We start from the raw sequence: 25331 nt of genomic DNA, 5'->3' as shown, positions 1-25331 counted from the left end.
AGTGATAACCGCAGATTGATAACAGCAGAGTGATAACCGCAGAGTGAAGTCATACTACTTCATGACCAATAGATGGCAGCAAAACATTGCCCATCTCACGCTCTGAAACCCAGTCTGTCATGACAACAGTCTGCCAGCTAGCCTGTCCCTGGCTCCAGCTCCAGGCCTGTTTCTGACTACCCTGGCCCCAGCCCACCTCCACCAACAGGATGGTAGAACAGAGTAAATGACCGTTTGAATCCCCCCCTCCTCCCTGTATGTAGCTTAGGATAAATACATCCCAATCTCCTTCTGTTCTCCCCATCTGCTGAATGAAAACGTTATTACTCAGAAAGGTTTACCCCCGAGGGGCTGGCTCTCACTAGGGGACCAGAGCCAAGTGTCTGGCCAGCTTCAAAGTGATGATCATGAAGCACCTAGTTTATGAACCCTTGGTGTATTGAAACATCCCTGACGGGTGCTGTGAACACAGACTGGCCTGACTGACTGTCCTCCAGCCCAGTTGAACAGCCTCACAGCACACTGACTACCAGGACACTTCATGTGTTCATGAGTTCAATGGGTTTTAAACATTAAACATTTCTCATAGTTAATGTGTCATCATTTGTAACCTGAGGCTCCTTGTTTACATTTACATTTAGTCATTTAGCAGACGCTCTTATCCAGAGCGACTTACAGTAAGTACAGGGGACATTCCCCCGAGGCAAGTAGGGTGAAGTGCCTTGCCCAAGGACCACAACGTCATTTGGCATGGCCGGGAATCAAACTGGCGACCTTCAGACTACTAGCCCGATTCCCTAAACCGCTCAGCCATCTGACTCCCTTGTTACTATAAGATAACCTGGCTGTGGTTGATGTCTCCTCTCCCAGTCTCACCTTGAGGAGGAGGAGGAGCCTCACCTTGAGGAGGAGGAGCCTCACCTTGAGGAGGAGGAGGAGCCTCACCTTGAGGATGAGCCTCACCTTGAGGAGGAGGAGGAGGCCTCACCTTGAGGAGGAGGAGGAGCCTCACCTTGAGGAGGAGGAGCCTCACCTTGAGGAGGAGGAGGAGCCTCACCTTGAGGAGGAGGAGCCTCACCTTGAAGAGGAGGAGGAGCCTCACCCTTGAAGAGGAGGAGGAGCCTCACCTTGAGGAGGAGCCTCACCTTGAGGATGAGGAGGAGCCTCACCTTGAGGAGGAGGAGCAGCCTCACCTTGCTGAGGATGTGGATGATGTCTCCCTCCACCAGTGTGAGCTCGTCGTCATTGGTGGCCTCAAGGCAAAGGTGGCCTTGCAGAGCTCTCTCACTGCAGAAGATGAACACTGTCACCAACATGGCCGACGTTTAACAACAATCACATCAAATGCTTGTTACTCTGAGCCCCTGAGCCATCTCAGATACAGAACAGTCTCAACATGGAGCAAGGCAGTCAGACACAGTGTCTACGTGCTGTTTAGACATTGCTGGATGACAGCATCCACTGAATGTATAACATGTAATAACATGTAAACCATCCGAGGCAGGCAGCGTTGGTGACCTCTCACCTTTAGCTCTGCTGTCCCCATCATCTCTGGCTGGCTGAGTGGGTGGGCTTTGCAGCGGATGGTAATGATGGGATTGGCTAAAATGAAGCGGAACATAAATGGTTTTACTGACGTGATTGGATGGCACGCTGGACTGTCCTGGTTGTTCTCAGCCAATGAGACATCAGGAGTTGGACTAGCAGAGGAGGTGACATGGTGAGGAGGTGACATGGTCAGGAGGTGACAGGGTCAGGGGTTAGGGTGAACACAGGCTAGGCAGGGGGGCAGCTATGAGGAGATATGACTGTGGAGGCTGTGGCGGGCAGGAATAAGCTATGCGGGAGAGACTGGGATGAGGAGAGAGGAGAGGTTCAGAGACAGTCAGATGAAAGCTGGTGACTGAGAATCAAGTTCAATAACATTCTTGTCACAGTACAACAAACACCTGCTAATTATCTATGAAACAGTGCATTCTAAGACTTTTGTTTCCTTAGAAGAGGAGCTGGATTTCCTTCCCCTACAAGGTCCCCCCCTCCTAACCCCCTGCCCCCCATCCCAGTCCCACCTTGTCTTTCCTCTCGTCTGTGTCGGCGCTGGGCAGTCGGACCTTCAGCTTGACGGATCCTTCTCTGAAGATGTCCCCGAAGCCCACACCCCGCACCTTCTTAGGGCTGGGCCTCCCCTCCGGGGGGCTGGGGGGAGGTGGGGGGTGGGGGGGGCCAGAGCCTCCCTCCCACCTCCTTCTGTGGAGGACAGGGGACGGGGGTGGGGGGGAACGGGGGGATGGGGGAGAGAACATTTTAAAGGTTTGTGAATACACAGGACTGCAAGCTCATGACTGTGCACACATGCATGCATGCCTGCACACACACGCACACACACACACACAACCTGTACCCACCCACACAAAACCTAAGATCACATAGCAAACATGAGCCAACACGCTCATATTCAGTAACAGCTTCCTCGTAACAGCTCGCTAGAGACACAGCAGAGGGGGTCAGATGGCTGAGCGGTTAGGGAGTCGGGCTAATAATCAGAAGGTTGTTGGTTCAATTCCCGGCCGTGCCAAATGACGTTGTGTCCTTGGGCAAGACACTTCACCCTACTTGCTCCGGGGGGGAATGTCCCTGTACTTACTGTAAGTCGCTCTGGATAAGAGCGTCTGCTAGGGTTAGGGGCTACTAAATGTAAAATGTATAAGGTTAGTATGGGTTATTTCAGATACTTGTTGCACTATCAGCAATACTGCACGATTGTATTTCACTTATCATCGGTTAGTATATGTGTATTATGTGTATTAAGAGGTTTAGTATACTGTATTGAATATTGTTTGTATATTCGGAGGTTTACTATATTTGAGCTTATCATAGATGTAATACAGTGCCCTCCAAAAGTATTGGAACAGTGAGGCCAATTCCTTTATTTTTGCTGTAGACTGAAAACATTTGGGGCTTGACATCAAACGATGAATGTGAAACCAGAGATCAACGTTTCAGCTTTTATTTCCAGGTATTTACATCAGGATCTGATGCACAAATTAGAAAATATCACCTTTTTGTTCGAACCCACCCATTTGTCACGTGAGCAAAAGTATTGGAACATATGACTGACAGGTGTGTTTTGTTGCCCAGGTGTGTCCTATTACATACATTATTCAATCAATAAATACCACTGAATGTCTACACTCAGGTTCAGATTGGGTAAGATAGGTTTTGTCTATGCAGACTGTATTCAGAGGTGAAAACAACATGAAAACCGGAGCGCTGTCTTTGGGTGAAAAACAAGCAATTGTGAGTCTTAGAGAAGATGGAAAATCAATCAGAGCCATTGCAGAAACATTGGCCATAGCCAGTACAACCATTTGGAATGTCCTGAAGAAGAAGAAAACTACTGGTGTACTAAGTAACAGACGTCGAACAGGTAGACCAAGGAAAACATCAGCAGTTGATGACAGAAACATTGTGAGAGCTGTAAAGAAAGACCCTAAAACAACTGTTAGTGAGATCAGCAACAACCTCCAGATGGCAGGAGTGAAGGTATCACTATCTACTGTTCGCAGAAGACTTCATGAACAAAAGTACAAGGGCTACACCAGAAGATGCAAACCACTCATTAGCAAGAAGAATAGGAAGGCCAGGCTGGAATTTGCCAAAAAGTACAGAGATGAACCTCAAAAATTCTGGGACAAAGTTTTATGGACTGATGAGACAAAGATTAACTTTTACCAAAGTGATGGAAAGGCTAAAGTTTGGAGAAAGAAAGGAACTGCTCATGATCCCAAACACACAAGCTCATCTGTGAAACACGGTGGAGGTAATGTCATGGCTTGGGCTTGCATGGCTTCTTCTAGGACGGGCTCATTAATCTTCATTGAGGATGTAACACATGATGGCAGCAGCAAAATGAACTCGGAAGTCTACAGAAACATTTTGTCTGCCAATTTAAGGAAAGATGCAACCAAACTGATTGGCAGAGCCTTCATCATGCAGCAAGATAACGACCCAAAACACACTGCCAAAACAACAAAGGAGTTCATCAGGGGCAAGAAATGGAAGGTATTAGACTGGCCAAGTCAATCTCCAGACTTAAACCCTATAGAGCATGCATTTTACCTGCTTAAGAGGAGACTGAAGGGAGGAACCCCACAAAACAAACAACAACTGAAAGAGGCTGCAGTGAAAGCCTGGGAAAGCATCAAAAAGGAAGAATGCAAAAGTTTGGTGACGTCAATGGGTCACAGACTTGCTGCAGTTATTGAAAGCAAAGGATTTGCAACTAAATATTAAGTCTTATTCACTTAAATATGTTTTAAGTATATCTGTTCCAATACTTTTGCTCACATGACAAATGGGTGGATTCAAACAAAATGTGATATTTTCTTAGTTGTGCATCAGATCCTGATGTAAATACCTGGAAATAAAAGCTGAAACGTTGATCTCTGGTCTCACGTTCATTATTTGATGTCAAGCCCAAATGTTTTCAGTCTACAGCAAAAATAAAGGAATTTGCCTCACTGTTCCAATACTTTTGGAGGGCACTGTATATGTTCTGTGTACTTATGGTATGCCAGGTTGCTTTGCTTTGTCTTCTCCTAAGAGAATTTCAGTGCCCAGTCTGATCCTGTGTTGTTCTGTGCATCTGACAATAAAATACTTGAACTTGAATAAGTGCCAATAGGTAGAACCAGAAGAGCATGTAGTTAAACAAACTACAAGAAAAAACATGATCCTCGAAAGTGCTGGAGTGTACCGTTGTACTCCTGGAACAAGTGTGTCTTTAGCCTTGTCTTGAAGGTGGAGACACAGTATCTCTGATGGAGGTGGGGAGAGGATTCTCCCTTCCCCCGTCCCCCCACCCCCTCTCTGTGACCCTGAGGTGACCTCTCTGTGACCCTGAGGTGACTCACCCGTCTCGTCTGTCAGGTCGTTCATCTCTCCGTCCTCGCCCGTCTCCACCTCCTTGACGAAGTTGGAGGGGAAGAGTCCAGACTTCCCTCCAGCCGAACAGCCACTCCACCAACCCTCCTCCACCTGGACCACACACCTGGAGTTATATATACACCTCTCTCTGTTCCAACTGGACCACACCTGGAGTTATATATACACCTCTCTCTCTTCTACCTGGACCATACCTGGAGTTATACATACTTCCCTCTCTCTCTCTTCCACATGGACCACACCTGGATTATTTCTTATTTCTTTATAACCCTTTCTCCCCCTCCCCTTCCCCATAGCAGTAGTGCAGTACTAGTGTGGTAGTATTAGTGTAGTAGCAGCATACCTCCTCTGTGACATCGACAATGTCTCCTACTTTGAGCTCCAGCTCGTCTTCGTTCTGAGGAACGTACTCAAACAGAACCCTGCACTGCCGCTGCTTAGGCTCTGGAGGAGAGGAAGAGGGGGACACACACACACACCAGTTAATCAAGTCTGCGACAGCAGGAGAATGAATAAAGGCCTTCCTGAGTGTGTAAGGGCTTTAGACTGCCACCAGTTTTTTAAGACCATGCAACTACTCGCAAATGTGACTTTTCTTGTCTTTCTTTTTTCATGTTGAAAAACTAGGAGGGAGAGCATGCCAGAGTTGGCAAACGTGTGTGAGGGGGGAGGGTCTGTGAGAGTGAGGGGGGAGGGTCCCCCCAGGCAAAAAGACAGACAAGCTGAACGAAACACAGGCAGACAGACAGACAGACAGACAGACAGGCAGGCAGGCAGGCAGGCAGGCAGACAAGCAGGCAGGCAGACAGGCAGAAACCCAAACAGACATCACGCCGGCGAAACTGGAACCAAAGCAACTTCCAAACATGACTAGGGCTGCAACTAACAATTATTTTAATAATCAATTAATCTATCAATTCTTTTTTCAATTAATCGATGAATCCGATAAAAAAACAAAAAAACATTAATTTCCAACCCTTTATTCAAAAACAGAACTGACAGTGCAAATTCACAGTGCAAAACATTTTCAGAATGTGCATAAACAGGCACACAATTTTGAAAAAGTTATTAATATCAGGGTTCATACACATTTTGACCAACGGATTTCCATGACTTTTCCATGCCTTTTCAATTACTTTAAACCAAATTTCCATGACCAAACTTTTTGTGAAATCTTGGTGAATACGTTAAAAAGTTGTATTGCACGGCTGTTCATAATACTGTAGAATGCTCCATTCACTTAAATGGGGCTTCCCAACGTTCTGCGGTGAACAATTTCTTTACATTTGAACTTTGCTATGCATATTTGACCTCTGTCAAGGGAAGTGGCCTTTTTGCCTCGGATTCACATCTTTCGTACCACTCCGCAAGCAGTCCGGTAACTTTTCAACCCCAGCGTACTCCGTTGCTTAGCGACGTCAGCTGATTTGAAGCCTAAAGAATGTTCAACGTCTATGAAGTTCAACGTCAAACTATTTTTCTGCTGATCAACACTACGAACGGTAACAAATAAATTGTAAAAAGACACACTGTGTTAAGTTATTATTTTTTTGGCAAGTAGCCGTGTAATAAGCGGCATAATGTATAGAACGCCGGTCATCGTCGGGAAAATAAGCCCCTTCAGCCCACATTACCTCCGCAGTTAGGACTTCATTTTTTGTCACAGCATCGGTTATCGACCCCTGCTGCTAGGCGTACTAGTAGCAGTGGACCTCGCTGTGGTGAGAAAACCAGTGATGGGTGCTGCTGTAGCTTTGCTAGCAGCACCCATCACCTGGCTGCTGTAGCTTTGCCAGCAGCAGCGCTCTGATGTTTGCTACCTTTGGAATGGCTAGTTAATGCCGCCTCTCCCATGTTTGAAATGTCGAATGATTTTCCACCACACAACCGACATTTTGCTCGTCAGTCTTTGTCTGTTTAATGTATCTTTCCATTTGTAACCAAGCATCATTAAAGCTACACTTTCCTGCCATTTTGAATGATCCCTAGCGCTTCTCTGAGTTACTGTTGCTATGGCCATCTAACTTTTCAGTTAGTATGAGAGCGTATGCCTGCTTATATTTTGAACGTATTTCTTTTCAACGCATGTGAATTATTTAAAAACTCAGCATAAATGAACAACATGAAAATATGATTATAACAACTTTCCATGACTTTTCCAAAACTTTTGGGATTAAATTTTTTTCAAGCACTTTTCCAGGCCTGAAAATAACCATTTTTAAATTCCATTACTTTTCCAGGTTTTCCATGACCGTACGAACCCTGTAATATTAGTGTGGATTTAATGCTATTTTCCAAGATGAGCAATTTATTTCAATTTTGTTTAAAACCTTTTGAAATGTGAAAGGTTGTGGAAGTAGGCCAGAGTTTATTAGAATAATCTGGTGTATATTTAAGATTTTTTGACACAATTTTGAAAAAAGTTAAGATTTGCAAGGATTAAGCTATTTCCAAAGATGAGTGATTTTCTATAATTTTATTCGAAATTTCATTGAAAAAGTAAAGGCTGTCGAAGTATACCAGACATTGTTAAGATACTTGTTTTCACCCTGTCCTAACGCGATGCTGCAAAGTAGTGTCTTCCGAATGTGAGACGAATGTCGAATATGAAACTAACTTCATCTCGGTCAATTAACACACTTTTTTGATGTATTTAGTGTAAAATGCTCCCACACCTTGGATGGCTTGGGTCGTACTGATTTCTTTGCCTCCGCCATGTGTTTCAGAACAACGTTACTCAACAACGTTATACTCCAACATCTCCGCGACTTATTGAGTGGTGTAATAATCGATTTAATCGATTTGTTGTTGCAGCCCTACACATGACACACACACACAGCCTTACTCTTGCGGGGCGTGCGTGGCTGGGAGCTGGGCTGGAAAGCCCCAGCTGGAAGACCATAAGTGCTCATCCTCTGGACCAGGTTGGCCACATTCCCTGCTCCACTCTTCTCCCTGCACACAGCCTGCTCCTTCACCTCCTCCCTCTTCACCTCCTGCAGCACAGAAGAGCACATCAGAGGCTAACACTCTCACAACATCGCTCCTGACTCCAAAGACATGGTCATGGAAAAAGACAATACATCCATGCTTGAAACAATTCACAGCAAGATCTCTTCTGTGTCATCAGTTTTGGTTAGGGGAAGGAAAAATATTTAACAGAAAAAAGACAGTATATTAGTGCTAACGTACACATCTACACGCACACACACACACACACACACACACACACACACACACACACACACACACACACGACTAGACCAGGTGATAAGACTACTGGCTTCTCTAGCCGTTGTGTAGACAGTCTAGACTCATCCTCCTTCCTCCCCTCCGAAATAGGACAGCAGCCAGATAGTCCTGTCCTCTTTCTCTCTCTCTCTCTGGAATGCTCAAAGAAGCCCTCCTTTCTCTCTTCCTCCTTTTTCCCCACATCTCTCTAAATTGTGCAATCCACTTCACCAAACAAATACGAGCTACAGCAACAAGATACTGAGGTGTAAAATGAAGCCTTGTACGTTGTCCTCCAAACCAGCACTCCCATTTACCACTGCAAAGTTGTAAAAGTAGATCTTCAATCCCTGGGTGAACGATCGGAAGAAGGTCAGCAGACACCCCTGTGACGACAGTCAGCTAAGGTGTCGGCCTGGTCGTCAGTCCTGGACAGGGCTAGGCAGACTCACTGTCCAACACACACTACCATGGCTGTCCTGACTACACACGCAGGACAACTGTGTGTGTGTAAATGCAACTGACTGCAATTAGGTGAAGTGAGGAACAGTATTCACTCTTTGCCTCTAACTTCCATGACAACATGCCTACTTGCCTTCAACAACATAAAACAAGTTCTGACCTCTAAATGTAATAATTAAGTCCCAGTTCAACATCAGAGTTAAAATATTTAATATTTTCCCTGATGCCTATACTCCCCTCCTTTACACACACCCTCGTACGCACCCACACATCCTATACCAGCTGTGTCGACACGCCCACTCCCTCTCCTATACCAGTTGTGTAGACACGCCCACTCCCTCACCTTTACTAGCTATGTAGACACGCCCACTCCCTCTCCTATACCAGCTGTGTAGACACGCCCACTCCCTCTCCTATACCAGCAGTGTAGACACGCCCACTCCCTCTCCTATACCAGCTGTGTAGATACGACCACTCCCTCTTCTTTACCAGCTGTGTAGACACGCCCACTCCCTCTCCTATACCAGCTGTGTAGACACACCCACTCCCTCTCCTATACCAGCTGTGTAGACACGCCCACTCCCTCTCCTTTACCAGCTGTGTAGACACGCCCACTCCCTCCCAGAGCACTATGCTAGAGAAATGCAACACATTCACATTTTCAAGTAGCACTCCCTGAATTCCTTCACATAAACACAGGCAATCATATTCAACAACTTTCTGACAATGAAGAAGTTGCCAGAGAAACGCTAAGAAGAGAAGCTGGAAGTGCTGAGAGCAGAGAAACCTTGTAAATACCTCCACAGCACACACAGCTATGCTAGAACCTAGCACAGCTGCTAACCCAGCACACACATTCACACGTTAAGAGGCCTCGCCTCCCCAGGGCCGTGCTGAGATCCTTACCGAGTCCTCAGACATGCTTCCCCAGAAGAACTCTCTCACTCACTGAGGTGGAGGGAACACGCAGACACTGCATCCGGGAGCAAAGTTCAGCCAGATAGTCTACCTAGTCCAAGGCTTCTTAGCGGATTACCTATCTCACAACAGGTTCCTTGGAGGATTACCTATCTAACAACCTGGGATTACAGCCAAAAAGGAGGTCTGACATCATCAGGTCTCTCTACTGACACAGAGAGGGAGGAGCTACGAGAAGAGAGGACGAAGCACAGAGTCTGGAACAAGAGTGAGTGTGAGTGAGAGTGTGTGTGTGAGTGAGTGAGTGAGACAAAGTGTGAGTGAGTGAGAGAGAGAGAGAGAAAGTGTGAGTGTGAGAGAGAGAGAGAGAGAGAGAGAGAGAGAGAGAGAGAGAGAGAGAGAGAGAGTGTGAGTGAGTGAGTGAGTGAGTGAGTGAGTGAGAGAAAGTGTGAGTGAGTGAGAGAGGGAAAGAGAAAGTGTGAGTGAGTGAGAGAGGGAAAGAGAAAGTGTGAGTGAGTGAGAGAGAGAGAGAGAGAGAGAGAGAGAGAGAGAGAGAGAGAGAGAGAGAGAGAAAGTGTGAGTGAGAGATAGAGAGAGAGAGAGAGAGAGAGAGAGAGAGATTAAGTGTGAGTGAGTGAGAGAGGGAGAGAGAAAGTGTGAGTGAGAGAGGGAGAGAGAAAGTGTGAGTGAGAGAGGGAGAGAGAAAGTGTGAGTGAGAGAGGGAGAGAGAAAGTGTGAGAGAGGGAGAGAGAAAGTGTGAGAGAGAGAGAGAGAGAGAGAGAGAGAGAGAGAGAGAGAGAGAGAGAGAGAGAGAGAGAGAGAGAGAGAGAGAGAGAGAGAGAGAGAGAGAGAGAGAGGGAGGGAGGAGGGGGCCAGCTCTATTTCATGCTTCAGGGTCTACTGTCACCTGGACACACATGAGGCCTCATGTATAAAACATTGCGTACGCACGAAAAGCTTGCATACGCTTCGCGCACACGGTGTGATGCATAAAAATTAACTTGACATGAGAATGTGTGGCCGTCCGCAAACTTTTGAGCAGACGTGAGAATGTGCGGCTCATCCGTAAAGTCTTGTTTGGCTCTGTAACGTGGCGAATTCTAACTGACAAGTGCCGAAACTCACCAAACATTACAAAATCAAGTTTCCACTACAGTTACTGTCATACGTTTATGACGTTGACAATAAAGAATAAAAACAGATGTTTCCCGCAGCACTTTACAGTTGTCCTGTTTTCTCCTTCCATTCCAAAACGCCAGTATCCCTTCATTAGGCTATCGCACAACCCCACCCACCCCCCCAAACTTGAGGGTGTTCAACGAACAACAAAATCACTCAGGAAATGCATGTCACGCTAACCCTATAGCTGCCATGCTGTTACGATGTCACCAGTCAATTTTAAATTCGCATTTTACATCAGATCCATTTCTTCTTAATTTCTGCCATGGTCCAGTTCTCCAAACCCACAGCATTTACAGCCCTATAATAGGGGTGGGCGGTATACCGGTATGAACGCGAATACCGGTATTGCGTTGTGCCATGATATGGATTTTGCCATCACGATATATTAATAAATGTATAGGTAAAGTGTTTCTGTTTGGTATCAAATATAAGTCAAGTGATACTGCTTAAGGGGCTAGTTCAAATCTGTATCTTTTACAAAAAAACATGCAGCATGGACGCTGCACGCATTGTGCCAGCCAATGAAAGTCAACAAACAGGCTAGCGCAACTCCAGAGGAAGCAAACATTCATGAGTAAACTCCTTTTGTTGGCAAGTGTAAGCAAGCGTTAATGATGTCTGAAAATAACGCCAGTGGGGTTGATTTGCCGGACAAAGAAGAATTTGTAAAAAAAAAGAAATTGAGCCTCTGTTGTTTGGAAATGATTTGGTTTCAAGTTATCTGACATCGACCAACAAACAGTAGCCTACTCTGTAAGTTGTGTCGTCGAAACACTAGCAATCTCTTTCACCACCTGAAAGCCATGCATGTGCGCGAAAATGAATCTACCAGAATGCATGTGACAAATCCAATGCCAGGTTGGTTAGAATTGTGAAATGTATGTTCATTGTAGGCCAACAGAATCGAGTATTCAGGGCATGTAATAATTGTATATAGCTAGAGGTAACTCTACAAATATTTAACAGTTTTTTTGCGATCCCATAAACGTAGGCTACTGTTGAATGCGTAGGCTCCTGAGAAGTTGAGCTTCCGTGGCAATTAAACGCTGTAAAATTTTGAAAATTCAACTCATGTGACAGTGCCACACCGGAGTTACCCAATCCAAATCCGTCCGAGTGCGGTAGATTAGCCGCTGCAGTGCGGATTGTATTGTCATGACATTTTAAGAATAACTAATATATTGTGACAAATCCCGATACCGTCAGTGCTTACGAATTGTCAATCTCACGTTGATTGTGATTTATAAAGGAAAGGTGCGCAGGACCTATGCGTAGGTACTTTTCTACTTTCAAGTTTTGTCCGTACGCCATCTTCTTGTATGAAAGCTACGCAATCTTTTATACATGAGGCCCCTGGACAGGTAGAGGGGTCTGCTGATCTCACCTTTACAAAGTTGTCTGGGAAGAGTCCTCTCCTGCCGCTCAGCTCTCCCTCCAGCCAGCCGTCCTCCTCCACCCTGCACACGCTCCTGATCACCTCTCCCAGACGCAGGGTCAGCTCATCCTCATGCTGCGCTGCGTACTCGTACACCACCACCACCTCTACAGGGGGAGGAGGGGGGGGGGGAGGAGGTAGGGGAGGAGGGGAGAAGGGAGGAGGAGGTAGGGGAGGATGGAGGAGGAGGGGAGGAGGTAGGGGAGGATGGAGGGGGGGAGGAGGGGATAGAGGAGGAGAGGAGGAGGTAGGGGAGGATGGAGGGGGGGAGGAGGGGATGGAGGAGGGAGGAGGCAGGGAAGCATAATTGAACAGAGAGAGAAACAAACTAAGGTTAGGTTAATAAACTCACTCAGATGCATCTGTATCATAGCAGCCTTAAGAGCAGATCCTGGCAGAACTGGGTCAGTAGAGTCAGTGCTTGGCCGGCACTGAGTGGAGTCAATCTGTAGGGAAAGGCTGACTGTGTCAGACACATCTCCCCAGTCTTCCTACCAGCTCAAGCCCTGACAGAACCCCTCCTGTTCAGTGACTCAGTTCAGGACTAGAGCCTGTGCTGTTTCCCCTGGACAACCAGCACAACACTGGCACCTCTCTGCTTTTCCGGTCCTCATCTGCAGCCAACCACAAGACAAGAGGCCCCGCCTTGCCCTAGACACAGCAGGAACATTCACACGCCTTCGAGACATTGGATTGGTGGACCTAAACACACACACACAATCTGTGTTGACTGTGGGTATTTACATAGTGATGGTAAGATAACAGACCACAGAGGTACAGCACAGCCCTGTCAGCCTGCAGACAAAGACTGCTCTGTACAGGAGATTGGGTTAGGGTTAGGATTGCTACACTTGTTTAGTCTCAATCTATCCAAGATAACACCCCAATAAAAACCACCACTGACATGATTCTGAATGGAGATATTCAGTATTTGATGAGTCTCTGTTTCTGTTGACTGGAGAGGGGTCTCCCTCTCTCTCCCTTGCTCTCTCCCTCTCTCTCCAGACCTCTCTCCCTCTCTCTCCAGACCTCTCTCCCTCGCTCTCTCCAGACCTCTCTCCCTGTCTCTTTCCAGACCTCTCTCTCCCTCTCTCTCTCTCCAGACCTCTCTCCCTCTCTCTCCAGACCTCTATCCCTCTCTCCAGACCTCTCTCTCCCTCTCTCTCTCTCCAGACCTCTCTCCCTCTCTCTCCAGACCTCTATCCCTCTCTCCAGACCTCTCTCCCTCTCTCTTTCCAGACCTCTCTCTCCCTCTCTCTCCAGACCTCTCTCTCCAGACCTCTCTCTCCAGACCTCTCTCTCCCTCTCTCTCCAGACCTCTCTCCCTCTCTCTTTCCAGACCTCTCTCCAGACCTCTCTCTCCAGACCTCTTTCCCTCTCTCTCCAGACCTCTCTCCCTTGCTCTCCAGACCTCTCTCCCTCTCTCCAGACCTCTATCCCTCTCTCCAGACCTCTCTCCAGACCTCTCTCCCTCTCTCCAGACCTCTATCCCTCTCTAGAGACCTCTCTCCCTCTCTCTCCAGACCTCTCTCCCTCTCTCTCCAGACCTCTCTCCCTCTCTCTCCAGACCTTACTCCCTCTCACCCTGTCTAGTGAGTGTGCTCAACACAGAGTGTGTGCTCAACACAGAGTGTGCTCAACACAGAGTGTGCTCAACACAGAGAGTGCTCAACACAGAGTGTGCTCAACACAGAGTGTGCTTAACACAGAGTGTGCTCAACACAGAGTGTGCTCAACACAGAGTGTGCTCAACACAGAGAGTGCTCAACACACAGAGAGTGCTCAACACAGAGTGTGCTCAACACAGAGTGTGCTCAACACAGAGTGTGCTCAACACAGAGAGTGCTCAACACAGAGTGTGCTCAACACAGAGTGTGCTCAACACAGAGTGTGCTCAACACAGAGAGTGCTCAACACAGAGAGTGCTTAACACACAGAGAGTGCTCAACACAGAGTGTGCTCAACACAGAGTGTGCTCAACACAGAGAGTGCTCAACACAGAGAGTGCTCAACACAGAGTGTGCTCAACACAGAGAGTGCTCAACACAGAGAGTGCTCAACACAGAGTGTGCTCAACACAGAGTGTGCTCAACACAGAGAGTGCTCAACACAGAGAGTGCTCTACACACTGAGAGTGTTCAACACAGAGTGTGCTCAACACAGAGTGTGTTCAACACAGAGTGTGCTCAACACAGAGTGTGCTCAACACAGAGAGTGCTCAACACAGAGAGTGCTCAACACAGAGTTTGCTCAACACAGAGAGTGCTCAACACAGAGAGTGCTCAACACACAGAGAGTGCTCAACACAGAGAGTGCTCAACACAGAGAGTGCTCAACACACAGAGTGTGCTCAACACAGAGAGTGCTCAACACACTGAGAGTGTTCAACACAGAGTGTGCTCAACACAGAGTGTGCTCAACACAGAGAGTGCTCAACACAGAGAGTGCTCAACACAGAGAGTGCTCAACACACTGAGAGTGTTCAACACAGAGTGTGCTCAACACAGAGTGTGCTCAACACAGAGAGTGCTCAACACAGAGAGTGCTCAACACACAGAGTGTGCTCAACACAGAGTGTACTCAACACAGAGTGTGCTCAATACAGAGAGTGCTCAACACAGAGAGTGCTCAACACAGAGAGTGCTCAACACAGAGAGTGTGCCCTCTTGATAAGGGCAGAGACCAACACCTGCTGCTATCTCTGGGGGCAGCAGCAAAAGTGACATGTTAAGTTACAGTCAGGCCTGCATGTCCCATCTCCTCATTCAGTAGAAACCCCCCTGCTTCGTCTCCATATCTCTTCCTCCAGTGCTGCACTGCTGGGACTCTGTATTGTCAGGTTTTTGTTAAACTGAAATAACTAGCAGAGCCGTCGGGAAGCACAACAAAGACTCTTGGTTTGTGCTCTGAGGAAATGCCTTGCTAATGGTGGTGGGCATAGATACATTTTTTAAATCTAGAATAATCTCACTGTAATCTCACTGTAATGGAATTAATCTAGATTAAAATGGCTCACGCTGCTGCCACTGCCAAGGACAAGAGCAGGTTGCAGCGTATCATCCGCACTGCGGAGAAGGTGATTGGCTTCAATCCCTCAAGGACCTGCAGACCTCTGAGGACCCTGAGGCGAGCGAAGAAGATTGTGGCCGACTCCTCCCACCCTGGTCACTCCCTGTTTCAGTCACTCCCCTCTGGCCGAAGTCTGCGGTCCATCAGGACCAAAACCTCACGCCATACAAATGGTTTCTTCCCTTCCGCTGTTGGCCTCCTCAACAAGGCCAAGAGTTCACACTGACTTTAATGACTTCATGTCCAGTGTTTCCCACACATCGACTAATTTGTGGCGGTGCGCCACAGAATCAACACCGGCCGCCACACATTGCGTTTCGTAAAACATTTTTTTTATCGCTATTTAGGTTCAAACACGCAGCGTATTCGTTCAGCTGCATTTCCTTTCCCCTGCTCTCCCTCCGTCTCTCTGTCACTCATGCGTCTTTCCCACATATGCACACAGTCACAACGTCAGCACACGTTAGCAACAATGCATACATATGCCGTTCTGGTAAGACCGACAGCTATATCAGAGAGCCTTCAGTATTAGCGCCGTAGCTAAAAGTCGAGGAAAATTGAGGCTACTTTTCGCTAGGTACCTTACTCACATTTACATTTAGTCATTTAGCAGACTCTCTTATCCAGAGCGACTTACAGTACTCGAAGTTTCCCCTTCGTTCTTTTGGTGAGAAGTCTCAGGAGCTAGCTACTTACTCGGCGTCATGGAGCCGACCAGTTAAATAGTTGTTCTAAAACTGGTTGTTCCCATCCTTGATTGTGATTGGCTATATCGCATTCCATGCCGTTGTAAAATCCAGCATAACCTCACAGGTTGTCCTCATAACATATAACATTCTTTAACATTCCATATTACTGCGCATCAAATATTTCAAATTGAAAAAGACGACAAAGATGTCCATCTGGCTTTTGCGTGGCAACGATTTATGTAGGAACTATACTTTGTAGTAGCGGAAGAATGACGGTTTATTATTAAACTATTTTGTTTCTAATTGTTTTTATTGATGAAACCATATCAAATATTTGTAGTAACAGTTTTAGAAAAGCAATAAGCCCCGGTTTTTCCTGGGTCAAAATGGGTCTTCGGTGCTCCAAAAAAAAAAGAAAAAATGTGTGTATATATATATATGTATATATATGTATATATATATACACATACACACACACACACACACACACATATATATATTTATTTTTTTGGAGCACCGAAGACGCATTTTGACCCAGGAAAAACCCTGACTTAGTATTGCTAGTTTATGTATCTTTAGTATAGTTAGACCATATATAAAAATTAAGAAAACATTTTCGCAATCTGACTCAATGGCTGTTGGATATGGAGGATTATAGGGGCCAAAACTAAATAAATAAATACTTGGATAAATAAATAATTATATAACACAAAGCTTAAATAAATGACACAAAATATATAAATGTTACATGTATTTGTGTGTATATATATATATATATGTTTACGTTTTCATGTGTTTACATTTATTCATTTATACTTACATTTATTCATTTATACTTACATTTATTTATTTATACTTACATTTATTTATTTATACTTACATTTATGTATTTATACTTACATTTATCCACGGTGAAACTTCCTGCAGCAAAATAAATCTGTCGTCCCCCCGTCACAAAGTCAGGGGGCGGGTCAAAGCCTCTGATTGGTGGTTCAACTTGAATCGACTGCTTTTGACTATTCCAAGGTGGCAGCACCTTGTGCGGATTCAATGAATGAAATATTGAATGCTACAGTGGTCAAAATGTTGGCGGAAGCTGAAGAGATGGAGGCACCTGCCAGTTCACTTTTTTTTTACATCATATTGAGAGCTTCGCTGAAATTATAGGAATGATATTGGCCCTAACTGACACAGACATCAATGAAAATGTGTTCACGATCCTCAGCGAGATGATACAGCATAGGGGTGGGCATATCGATCTTAAGACCGACAGTGGCCGGGTTGGGAAACCCCGCAACTATCGATACCAACGTTGGTATCAATAGCCTGATTGATAGCGTGATAAGATCGATACTTAAGTTTCATCCCACACTGAGTACACAACTTCCTTTACATCATAGTGGTTGTGCAAACACCGTCTAACTTCGCTCAAACTCACTTTGCCCCTCCACTGCTTTTCTAAGCCCAAAGTATCGGTATTGGCAATACTGGCCCTGTATTTACTCCTTGGTATCGGATCTATACCACATCGTGCAGTGTGCACACCCCTAGCAGCTGTAGAGTGAGGCGATAGAGGATCCCTCTAGCTTGAAGAGAGCTTGATCGACTGGTTGAGCCTGCCTGGTGTGTAATACTGTTCATTCACCAATCAGAGGCTTTGACCCGCCCCCTGACTTGGTGACGGGGGGACGACAGATTTATTTTGCTGCAGGAAGTTTCACCGTGGATAAATGTAAGTATAAATACATAAATGTAAGTATAAATAAATAAATGTAAGTATAAATGAATAAATGTAAGTATAAATGAATAAATGTAAACACATGAAAACGTAAACATATATATACACACAAATACATGTAACATTTATATATTTTGTGTCATGTATTTAAGCTTTGTGTTATACAATTATTTATTCATCCAAGTATTTATTTAATTAGTTTTGGCCCCTATAATCCTCCATAGTTGGACATTGCAGATTCAGCCGCTAATAGCCTACTAATAATAAGACTCGTATCACCAGTCCTGTTGTAACCGAATGCCGATTGTATTTAGCCTGGCTGCCAGCCCAATTACTCCCCGCCCACAAAAAAATTTGGTCGGGAAGTTGGGTCTGGAGGGTCTCGTATTGGGAACAACTACATAAAACCAGGATCTGGACGGACCAATGAAATTGCCAGGGCGGGCTTTATACGATGATGGACAGATGATCAACAGTAACGTAATCAACAACGTCACGAAAGAGCCTTTGGGTTGAATTCGTTTTCAACAAACAACATATTACGTTGCTCTGATTGGTTGTAGGTCTATCCAATTGAGCGGAGGCATTTGTTTTATGAGTTCGGTTGAAACACGCCCCGTAGTCACAGCCCAACAGAGAGTTTTCAGACTCATATTCTGACTAGAATTATGAGTATGACAACGTCAGGCTAGATTGTATTTAGTATCTCTTACAATGTACTACAAATTAAATATATTGTTTGTTTAACATGCAAATCATCAGAGCGCGCTTATCACTGCCTGAAAACTTGCAGCATGCGAACTTACGTAGAAGCTGAGTGGGGAACGTTGCAACAGAGAAAGATTTTGTTGTCTTGGCCAGAGAAGGTAATGTCATTCGATTTGGATGTGATTCTTATAATAGGCATATTCATTTTTCAACCCAGCGCGTTAGCATGAGCGAAGTAGGGCTAGACCAACTTACGTTTTTCAGGTGGTAGGCTACATCATATTCGACGTTGAACTATGAAAAATAAACCGTTGTTGGCAGAGTTTGCATTCAACGTTTTTCGAGTCACCCGGTACTTTGTAAATGTACTTTAATGAAATGCTGCCATACCACAGATTTATTTGCCATTTTTACTGAGAACACCGACAAAGTGGCTATGGCAGAGTTTGTAGCTCTGCAGCCAATTGTGCTTGTGCCGTGTGCAAAATACCAAACCAAAACAAAGCGCAAATTAACGAAAGGGAAAACGGTAACACCTTTTCTTCTAAATTATATATTTTTTAAGTTGGTTTATTTGTGTTAAATAATATAATCTACAATTTCTGTTGAACATTTCTTTAATTTAGCAATGATGACACAAGCGGGAATCAGATCTCACACTGCCATACGGCAGGTCGACTAAAAAAATCTTTGGCGACCAAGAGCATATCGACCAGAAAATCAACTAGTCGAGTAAGTGGGGACAGCCCTAAGTAGGAGGTAGTTTTATTTTACCTAAAGTGAAAACCAAATCAATTCAACGTTCAGTCAGGTATAGAGCAATGTGTGAATGGAAGTCTCTTCCAAATGCCATCAAACAACAAAACACCCAGTATGGTTTTAAAAAAGAACTATTACCTTCAAAGACATTTCAATATTTAAAGATCAATATATAGAGATTCAGTCATAGGGATTTTGTTATATCTTATTAAAAAAAATATATAATTATAAAAAATGTTTTTTTAAATCTATTCGGGTAGCGTAATCTTGTCAACTTTCTCTATATTATATATATTTTTATTTTATTTGTGTGTGTGATTGTGTTAATTGTAAAATATGGTTTGTAATCTGAATAATGTCTTGTGTGTATGGTGTGAAATATGATGTCGTAAATTGTATTGTCACACGATAAATTGTAGGACCCCAGGAAGAATAGCTTTCAGCTTATGCTGAAGCTAATGGTGATCCCAAAAAATTAATAAAAAATAGGTGAAAGGGTTAACTTGCCTCTCTAATGGTGCTGTGTCAGAGGCACAGTCCAGCCAGCAAAAAAACATCTTACACACACACATCATACACACATACACACACATCAACAAACATACAAACACACACTCAGGGGTAGGGCTGCACAACTAGTCGAATTTTAATCGCAGTCACAATTTTAGCTTCCCACGATCAGATTCATGTGATAGAGCTTATTTTTAGATTAAATGCTTCATTCCGTTCCCGTGCCCAGAACACCTCACCAGGGAGGCGTCCAGGAGGCATCCTTATCAGATGCCCAAGCCACCTAAACTGGCCCCTCTCGACGCGGAGGAGCAGCGGTTCTAGTCTGAGCCCCTCCCGGATGACCGAGCTTCTCACCCTATCTCTAAGGGAGAGCCCTGCGGAGAAAACTCATCTTGGCCGCTTGTATTTGCGATCTCGTTTTTTCGGTCACTACCCACAGTTTGTGACCATAGGTGAGGGTAGGAACGTAGATTGACTGGTAAATAGAGAGCTTCGCCTTTCGACTCAGCTCCTTCTTCACCACGACGGACCGATGCAGAGCCTGCATCACTGCAGACGCCGCACTGATCCGCCTGTCGATCTCGCGCTCCGTTCTTCCCTCACTCGTAAACAAGACCCCGAGATACTTGAACTCCTCCGTTTGGGTCAAGATCTCCTCCCCGACCCAGAGATTGCACTCCACCCTTTTCCGGTCGATAACCATGGCCTCAGATTTGGAGGTGCTGATTCCCATCCCAGCCGCTTCGCATTCGGTTGCGAACCACTCCAGTAAGAGCTGGAGGTCACGGCCCAATGAAGCCATCAGGACCACATCATCCGCAAAAAGCAGCGACCCAATCCTGAGGTCACCAAACCGGACCCCCTCAACGCCCTGACTGCGCCTAGAAATTCTGTCCATATAAGTAATGAACAGAATCGGTGACAAAGGGCAGCCCTGGCGGAGTCCAACCCTCACCGGGAACAAGTTCGACTTACTTCTGGAAATGCGGACCAAACTTTGGCACCGGTCGTACAGGGACGGACAGCCCCGATCAGGGAACCCGGTACCCCGTACTCCCGGAGAACCCCCCACATGAGCCCCCGAGGGACACGGTCAAACGCCTTTTCCAAATCCACAAAACATGTGTAGACTGGTTGGGCGAACTCCCATGCACCCTCCAGGACCCTGCCGAGGGTGTAGAGCTGGTCCACAGTTCCAAAGCCAGGACGAAAACCACATTGCTCCACCTGAAACCGAGGTTCGACAATCTGACGGACCCTCCTGAATAGACTTTCCCAGGGAGGCTGAGGAGTGTGATCCCCCTAAAGTTGGAGCACACCCTCCGATCATCCTTTTTAAAGAGGGGAACCACCACTCTGGTCTGCCAGTCCAGAGGCACTGTCCCCGATGTCCACGCGATGTTGCAGCCCTACAACATTGATGCAGCCCCACAACATCCAGAGCCTTATTAAGGAACTCCTCATCCACCCCAGGGGCCCTGCCACCGCGGAGCTTTTCAACCACCTCGGCGCACTCATCCCCAGAGATAGAAGGGCCCCCCCCGATGTCCCCAGCCTCCACGTCGGAAAGCGTGTTGGTGGAATTAAGGAGGTCTTCAAAGTATTCCTTCCACCGATCCAGGACGTCCCCCATCGAGGTCAGCAGCGCACCATCCCCACCATATACAGCGTTGACAGTGCACTGCTTCCCCCTCCTGAGTCGCCAGATGGTGGTCCAGAATCTTTTTGAAGCCGTTTGGAACACAATGTAAAATAGAAAATAGTGCCCTGTTGAAGTTTTGCTACATTTTCTTTATTGTTTTATTTATTTATATTTATTCTTTAAGGAGATTACACTGAATTTTGGTGAATAAGAGGACACATTTATTTGTATGCACATATTTGTACATTTGAAGGAATGCTGTGAGGCTGTGTATCACTGGCTGTGTATCACTGGCTGTGTATCACTGGCTGTATTACTGGCTGTGTATCACTGGCTGTGTATCACTGGCTGTGTATCACTGGCTGTATCACTGGCTGTGTATCACTGGCTGTGTATCACTGGCTGTGTATCACTGGCTGTGTATCACTGGCTGTATCACTGGCTGTGTATCACTGGCTGTATCACTGGCTGTGTATCACTGGCTGTATCACTGGCTGTGTATCACTGGCTGTGTATCACTGGCTGTGTATCACTGGCTGTATCACTGGCTGTATCACTGGCTGTATCACTGGCTGTGTATCACTGGCTGTATCACTGGCTGTGTATCACTGGCTGTGTATCACTGGCTGTATCACTGGCTGTATCACTGGCTGTATCACTGGCTGTGTATCACTGGCTGTATCACTGGCTGTGTATCACTGGCTGTATCACTGGCTGTATCACTGGCTGTATCACTGGCTGTGTATCACTGGCTGTATCACTGGCTGTATCACTGGCTGTGTATCACTGGCTGTGTATCACTGGCTGTGTATCACTGGCTGTATCACTGGCTGTGTATCACTGGCTGTATCACTGGCTGTATCACTGGCTGTATCACTGGCTGTATCACTGGCTGTGTATCACTGGCTGTATTACTGGCTGTGTATCACTGGCTGTGTATCACTGGCTGTATCACTGGCTGTATTACTGGCTGTGTATCACTGGCTGTATCACTGGCTGTGTATCACTGGCTGTGTATCACTGGCTGTGTATCACTGGCTGTGTATCACTGGCTGTATCACTGGCTGTGTATCACTGGCTGTATCACTGCTATGAAAGATTATTTCAGCTTCTCTTGTATTATACAGTATACTCCACTGGTGTATGACGTATTCTGAAGTCCACCGATGAGAACAGTTTCAAGTTCAAAGCAATACGCCAAGCTGTAACTAAATAATAATATACCAGAGCTGCTACCTGGTAGAGGAGAGTTTCAACGTGACACAGGGACAGTAGGAGAAACACCTCCGGCCATGCAAGCGGCCTGCCTGCCTACCGTAACAATGCTTCACACAAACCCACACTCCCTCCAGGCCTGCACACACACACACACACACCCCAGCACATCTCACTCTCTGGAGCGGATGACAAGAACCCCATAACTACGTCTTTCATACAGTTCTGAGGAGCTTGATTTGAAAACGTCACAGTGTTTTTTATTGAATGAGTGACTGAGATAGAGACAAAAATAGAATAAGATAGAGAGACAGAGACATAGACAGAGAGAGACAGAGCCTAGAAATGCAGCTATAGGAGGAGAAAGATAAAAGCAACACCATTCTAGCGTAATAAATCAAGATTAAGATAAGAAAAGAGCTAACTGGTATGAGCAGTTAAAGACCTTAAAGACAGTCCACTGTGCTGGTGTTATTAACACAAGGCAACTGAAGTGAAAACCTGCTGCACTGCAACATGTTCATACAGATTTGAGGATGCAAGAAGACGAGAGCTGTGATTTCAGACACACCGGACATGACTGGGTTTGACAGAAAAACACTGAGTTCGTGAGGATGGATGCTGCGTAACACAGACAATCTCCTTTCAATTAACTCATGTCTAAACCAGTTTGCCGACATAGCAGAAAGATCTTCAACTAAGAGCAGCTGAACCACAATCCTGCTAGCTGAAGGGTGAGATGTACAGTGAGTCATCACGGCTGCCGAGTGTGTCGTCTCAATCAAAACTAATTTCTATAAATAAAAACAACATAAACAAAAAGTATTTAGGCTATTTAACTTGCTTTCCAGGACCATGAGTGAAGATTACATCGCTGAACACAAGTTACAATTAGTACAGATTAGGGTGGCAAGCTAACCAGCTAGATAGGCACAAGTTTAAGAGTGTCAGACGTTTTTCAAACGAGTTGTCGGCACATTACACAGATTTGACATCTTGTTTAAACCAAGCGTGCAAACATTCAGCTTGCCAGCCAGCTGAAAACGGCAGATCCTTTTTAAAACTTGCTAGGAGGATACTTGCAAGATTCAAAGCTGTGACATTTGATGCCTGATGCTAGCGCGCTAGATAGCAAATAGGGTTGACCTGACATGCTAACTAGCTACAAGATTGTAGTGTAGTCCTAGTTGTTAGCTACTCAAATCCTGCTGGATAAATACTGTCTGTAGCTTGGCAGTCGGCAGTTGAGGATTTGAAACTGGACCGCCTCCAGTAAAACAATCCATCAATCTCCACATCATCCAAACAAATAGCGAAGTGCCACATAACCACCACAAATCACAATGAGAAACTCACCCATAATGTCCTTCGCCGTGGACCCAGCCGTTTCACTATCTGATGTTTGGAATGCACTATCCGGCTGCTTACGTTAGCTTCAATGCTAGCTGTGTATGTTTGTTAAGCAACAGTCTTTATTTTTGCAAATTAAATCCCAACGAGCAAGTTATGGTTGTCTCATTACCATTTGCCTTTCCCTGAAAAAAGACCCCGACAAAAGTATCGGTTAGCCGTGGTTTCAGGCTTGTTATGCAGGAAGTTATCCTGAAGTCTCCTCCTTTCTTGGACTTGCCTGAAAAACTGGAGCAGGAAACTCCGCGATGTTTCAGGCGGCAGGGTACCGCGAGATGAATACCTACCTATCTACTCGGCACGAGACGGGAGCTACCGGTGTGTACAGCATCCTCTCTTCGTTATGCCGTTTGTTAACTATGTCAAATAAACCAGCCTAATTTGACACTCCGTGCACTTGCTCTGTGGAATACAGTGTAATAATGATGTAATATGTTCAGGCGGCAGCGCAGATTCATATTCTCAGAGGTGGCCTTATTCAAAAGCTGCGACAAACCTCATGTGTTGTAGGGACTCACAAGAGAAGTAAAGGTTATGGATGGTTGTGTTATTTCACTCCTTGGGAATTCATGCTGCCCTTATACAACTGCCACGGGTCCGAAAACAACATCATGTTTAAATTATTTTGTGTGGAAACTGAATTGCTCAGCAGCCAATTGCTCGGCTGCCAATCCCCCCCCCCCCCCCCCCCCTACCAGCTACACCACCAAAGAAAAGCTTTTTATTGACGCGGGTGGGCTATTATATAGTTGAGGAGTGAGTTTCCCCGATTCACACCCGTTACATTGGTATTTCACAAATGCTTGCAAATGTGACAGACCGCAAAGGCGTTTGAGCGTGAAACCGTGGCTTAGTTATCTGTTTATCTTTTGCTGCCACGTTGCGGCCAAACAGCGGTAATTGTTGCTTGCATGTTTGTAATGTGCTGACCAGCAGATGGCGCCCTGTCTTCTCTTATTGAGTTACTCAGATAACTGTTTAACTGAAATGGCTTGGACAATATTACACAGATGTGCCAAATACGATAAGTAAAGCAGACTCACTAACCGTAAATATAAACCGTATTTATGATGTATTCAAAGCAACTACCTAAGCTATCCAGTGGCTGCACAGTGAGTGGGTTCTTATGCTCAGAACAGTAAACAACCTGAGGCACTCTTCCAAGCCTTTAGTTTAAGAGGCTAAGTCGTCTATGTTGCTGTAATGTATAACTGTGTGGTGAAGCTAATGTGAGAGAAGATTGTCTGCAATTATTGGGACAATCCATGCTTGAGTATTCTGCAGTATCAGGCCAACATGTCCTCCCTTTACCAGCATTCCACTGGGTCAGTAACGCACTTGGATGGATTCCCTCCACACAAATACACTCACGATCAAACACAGACACTCACACTCACACACACACACATTCACACT

The 25331-nt window shown here is 45.6% G+C and overlaps 1 protein-coding gene across 1 annotated transcript in view; it reads right to left on the bottom strand.

The window, feature by feature from the left end:
- The window catches only part of LOC124468384 (CD2-associated protein), a 51417-nt gene extending 27266 nt beyond the window's left edge, over positions 1–24151 (bottom strand). Inside the window, 11 exon segments of the mRNA XM_047021055.1 lie at positions 1190–1258; positions 1261–1287; positions 1526–1548; positions 1550–1602; positions 2070–2212; positions 2215–2247; positions 4914–5037; positions 5288–5388; positions 7790–7940; positions 12122–12279; positions 23862–24151. Coding sequence (XP_046877011.1) covers positions 1190–1258; positions 1261–1287; positions 1526–1548; positions 1550–1602; positions 2070–2212; positions 2215–2247; positions 4914–5037; positions 5288–5388; positions 7790–7940; positions 12122–12279; positions 23862–23865 — 886 coding nt within the window. The 5' untranslated portion in view covers positions 23866–24151.
- Positions 24152–25331: the final 1180 nt, after the last annotated feature.

The sequence above is a fragment of the Hypomesus transpacificus genome, chromosome 6 (genome assembly GCF_021917145.1).
Source record: "Hypomesus transpacificus isolate Combined female chromosome 6, fHypTra1, whole genome shotgun sequence".
Lineage (NCBI taxonomy): Eukaryota > Metazoa > Chordata > Actinopteri > Osmeriformes > Osmeridae > Hypomesus > Hypomesus transpacificus.
This window is presented reverse-complemented; position numbering and strand designations above follow the sequence as displayed.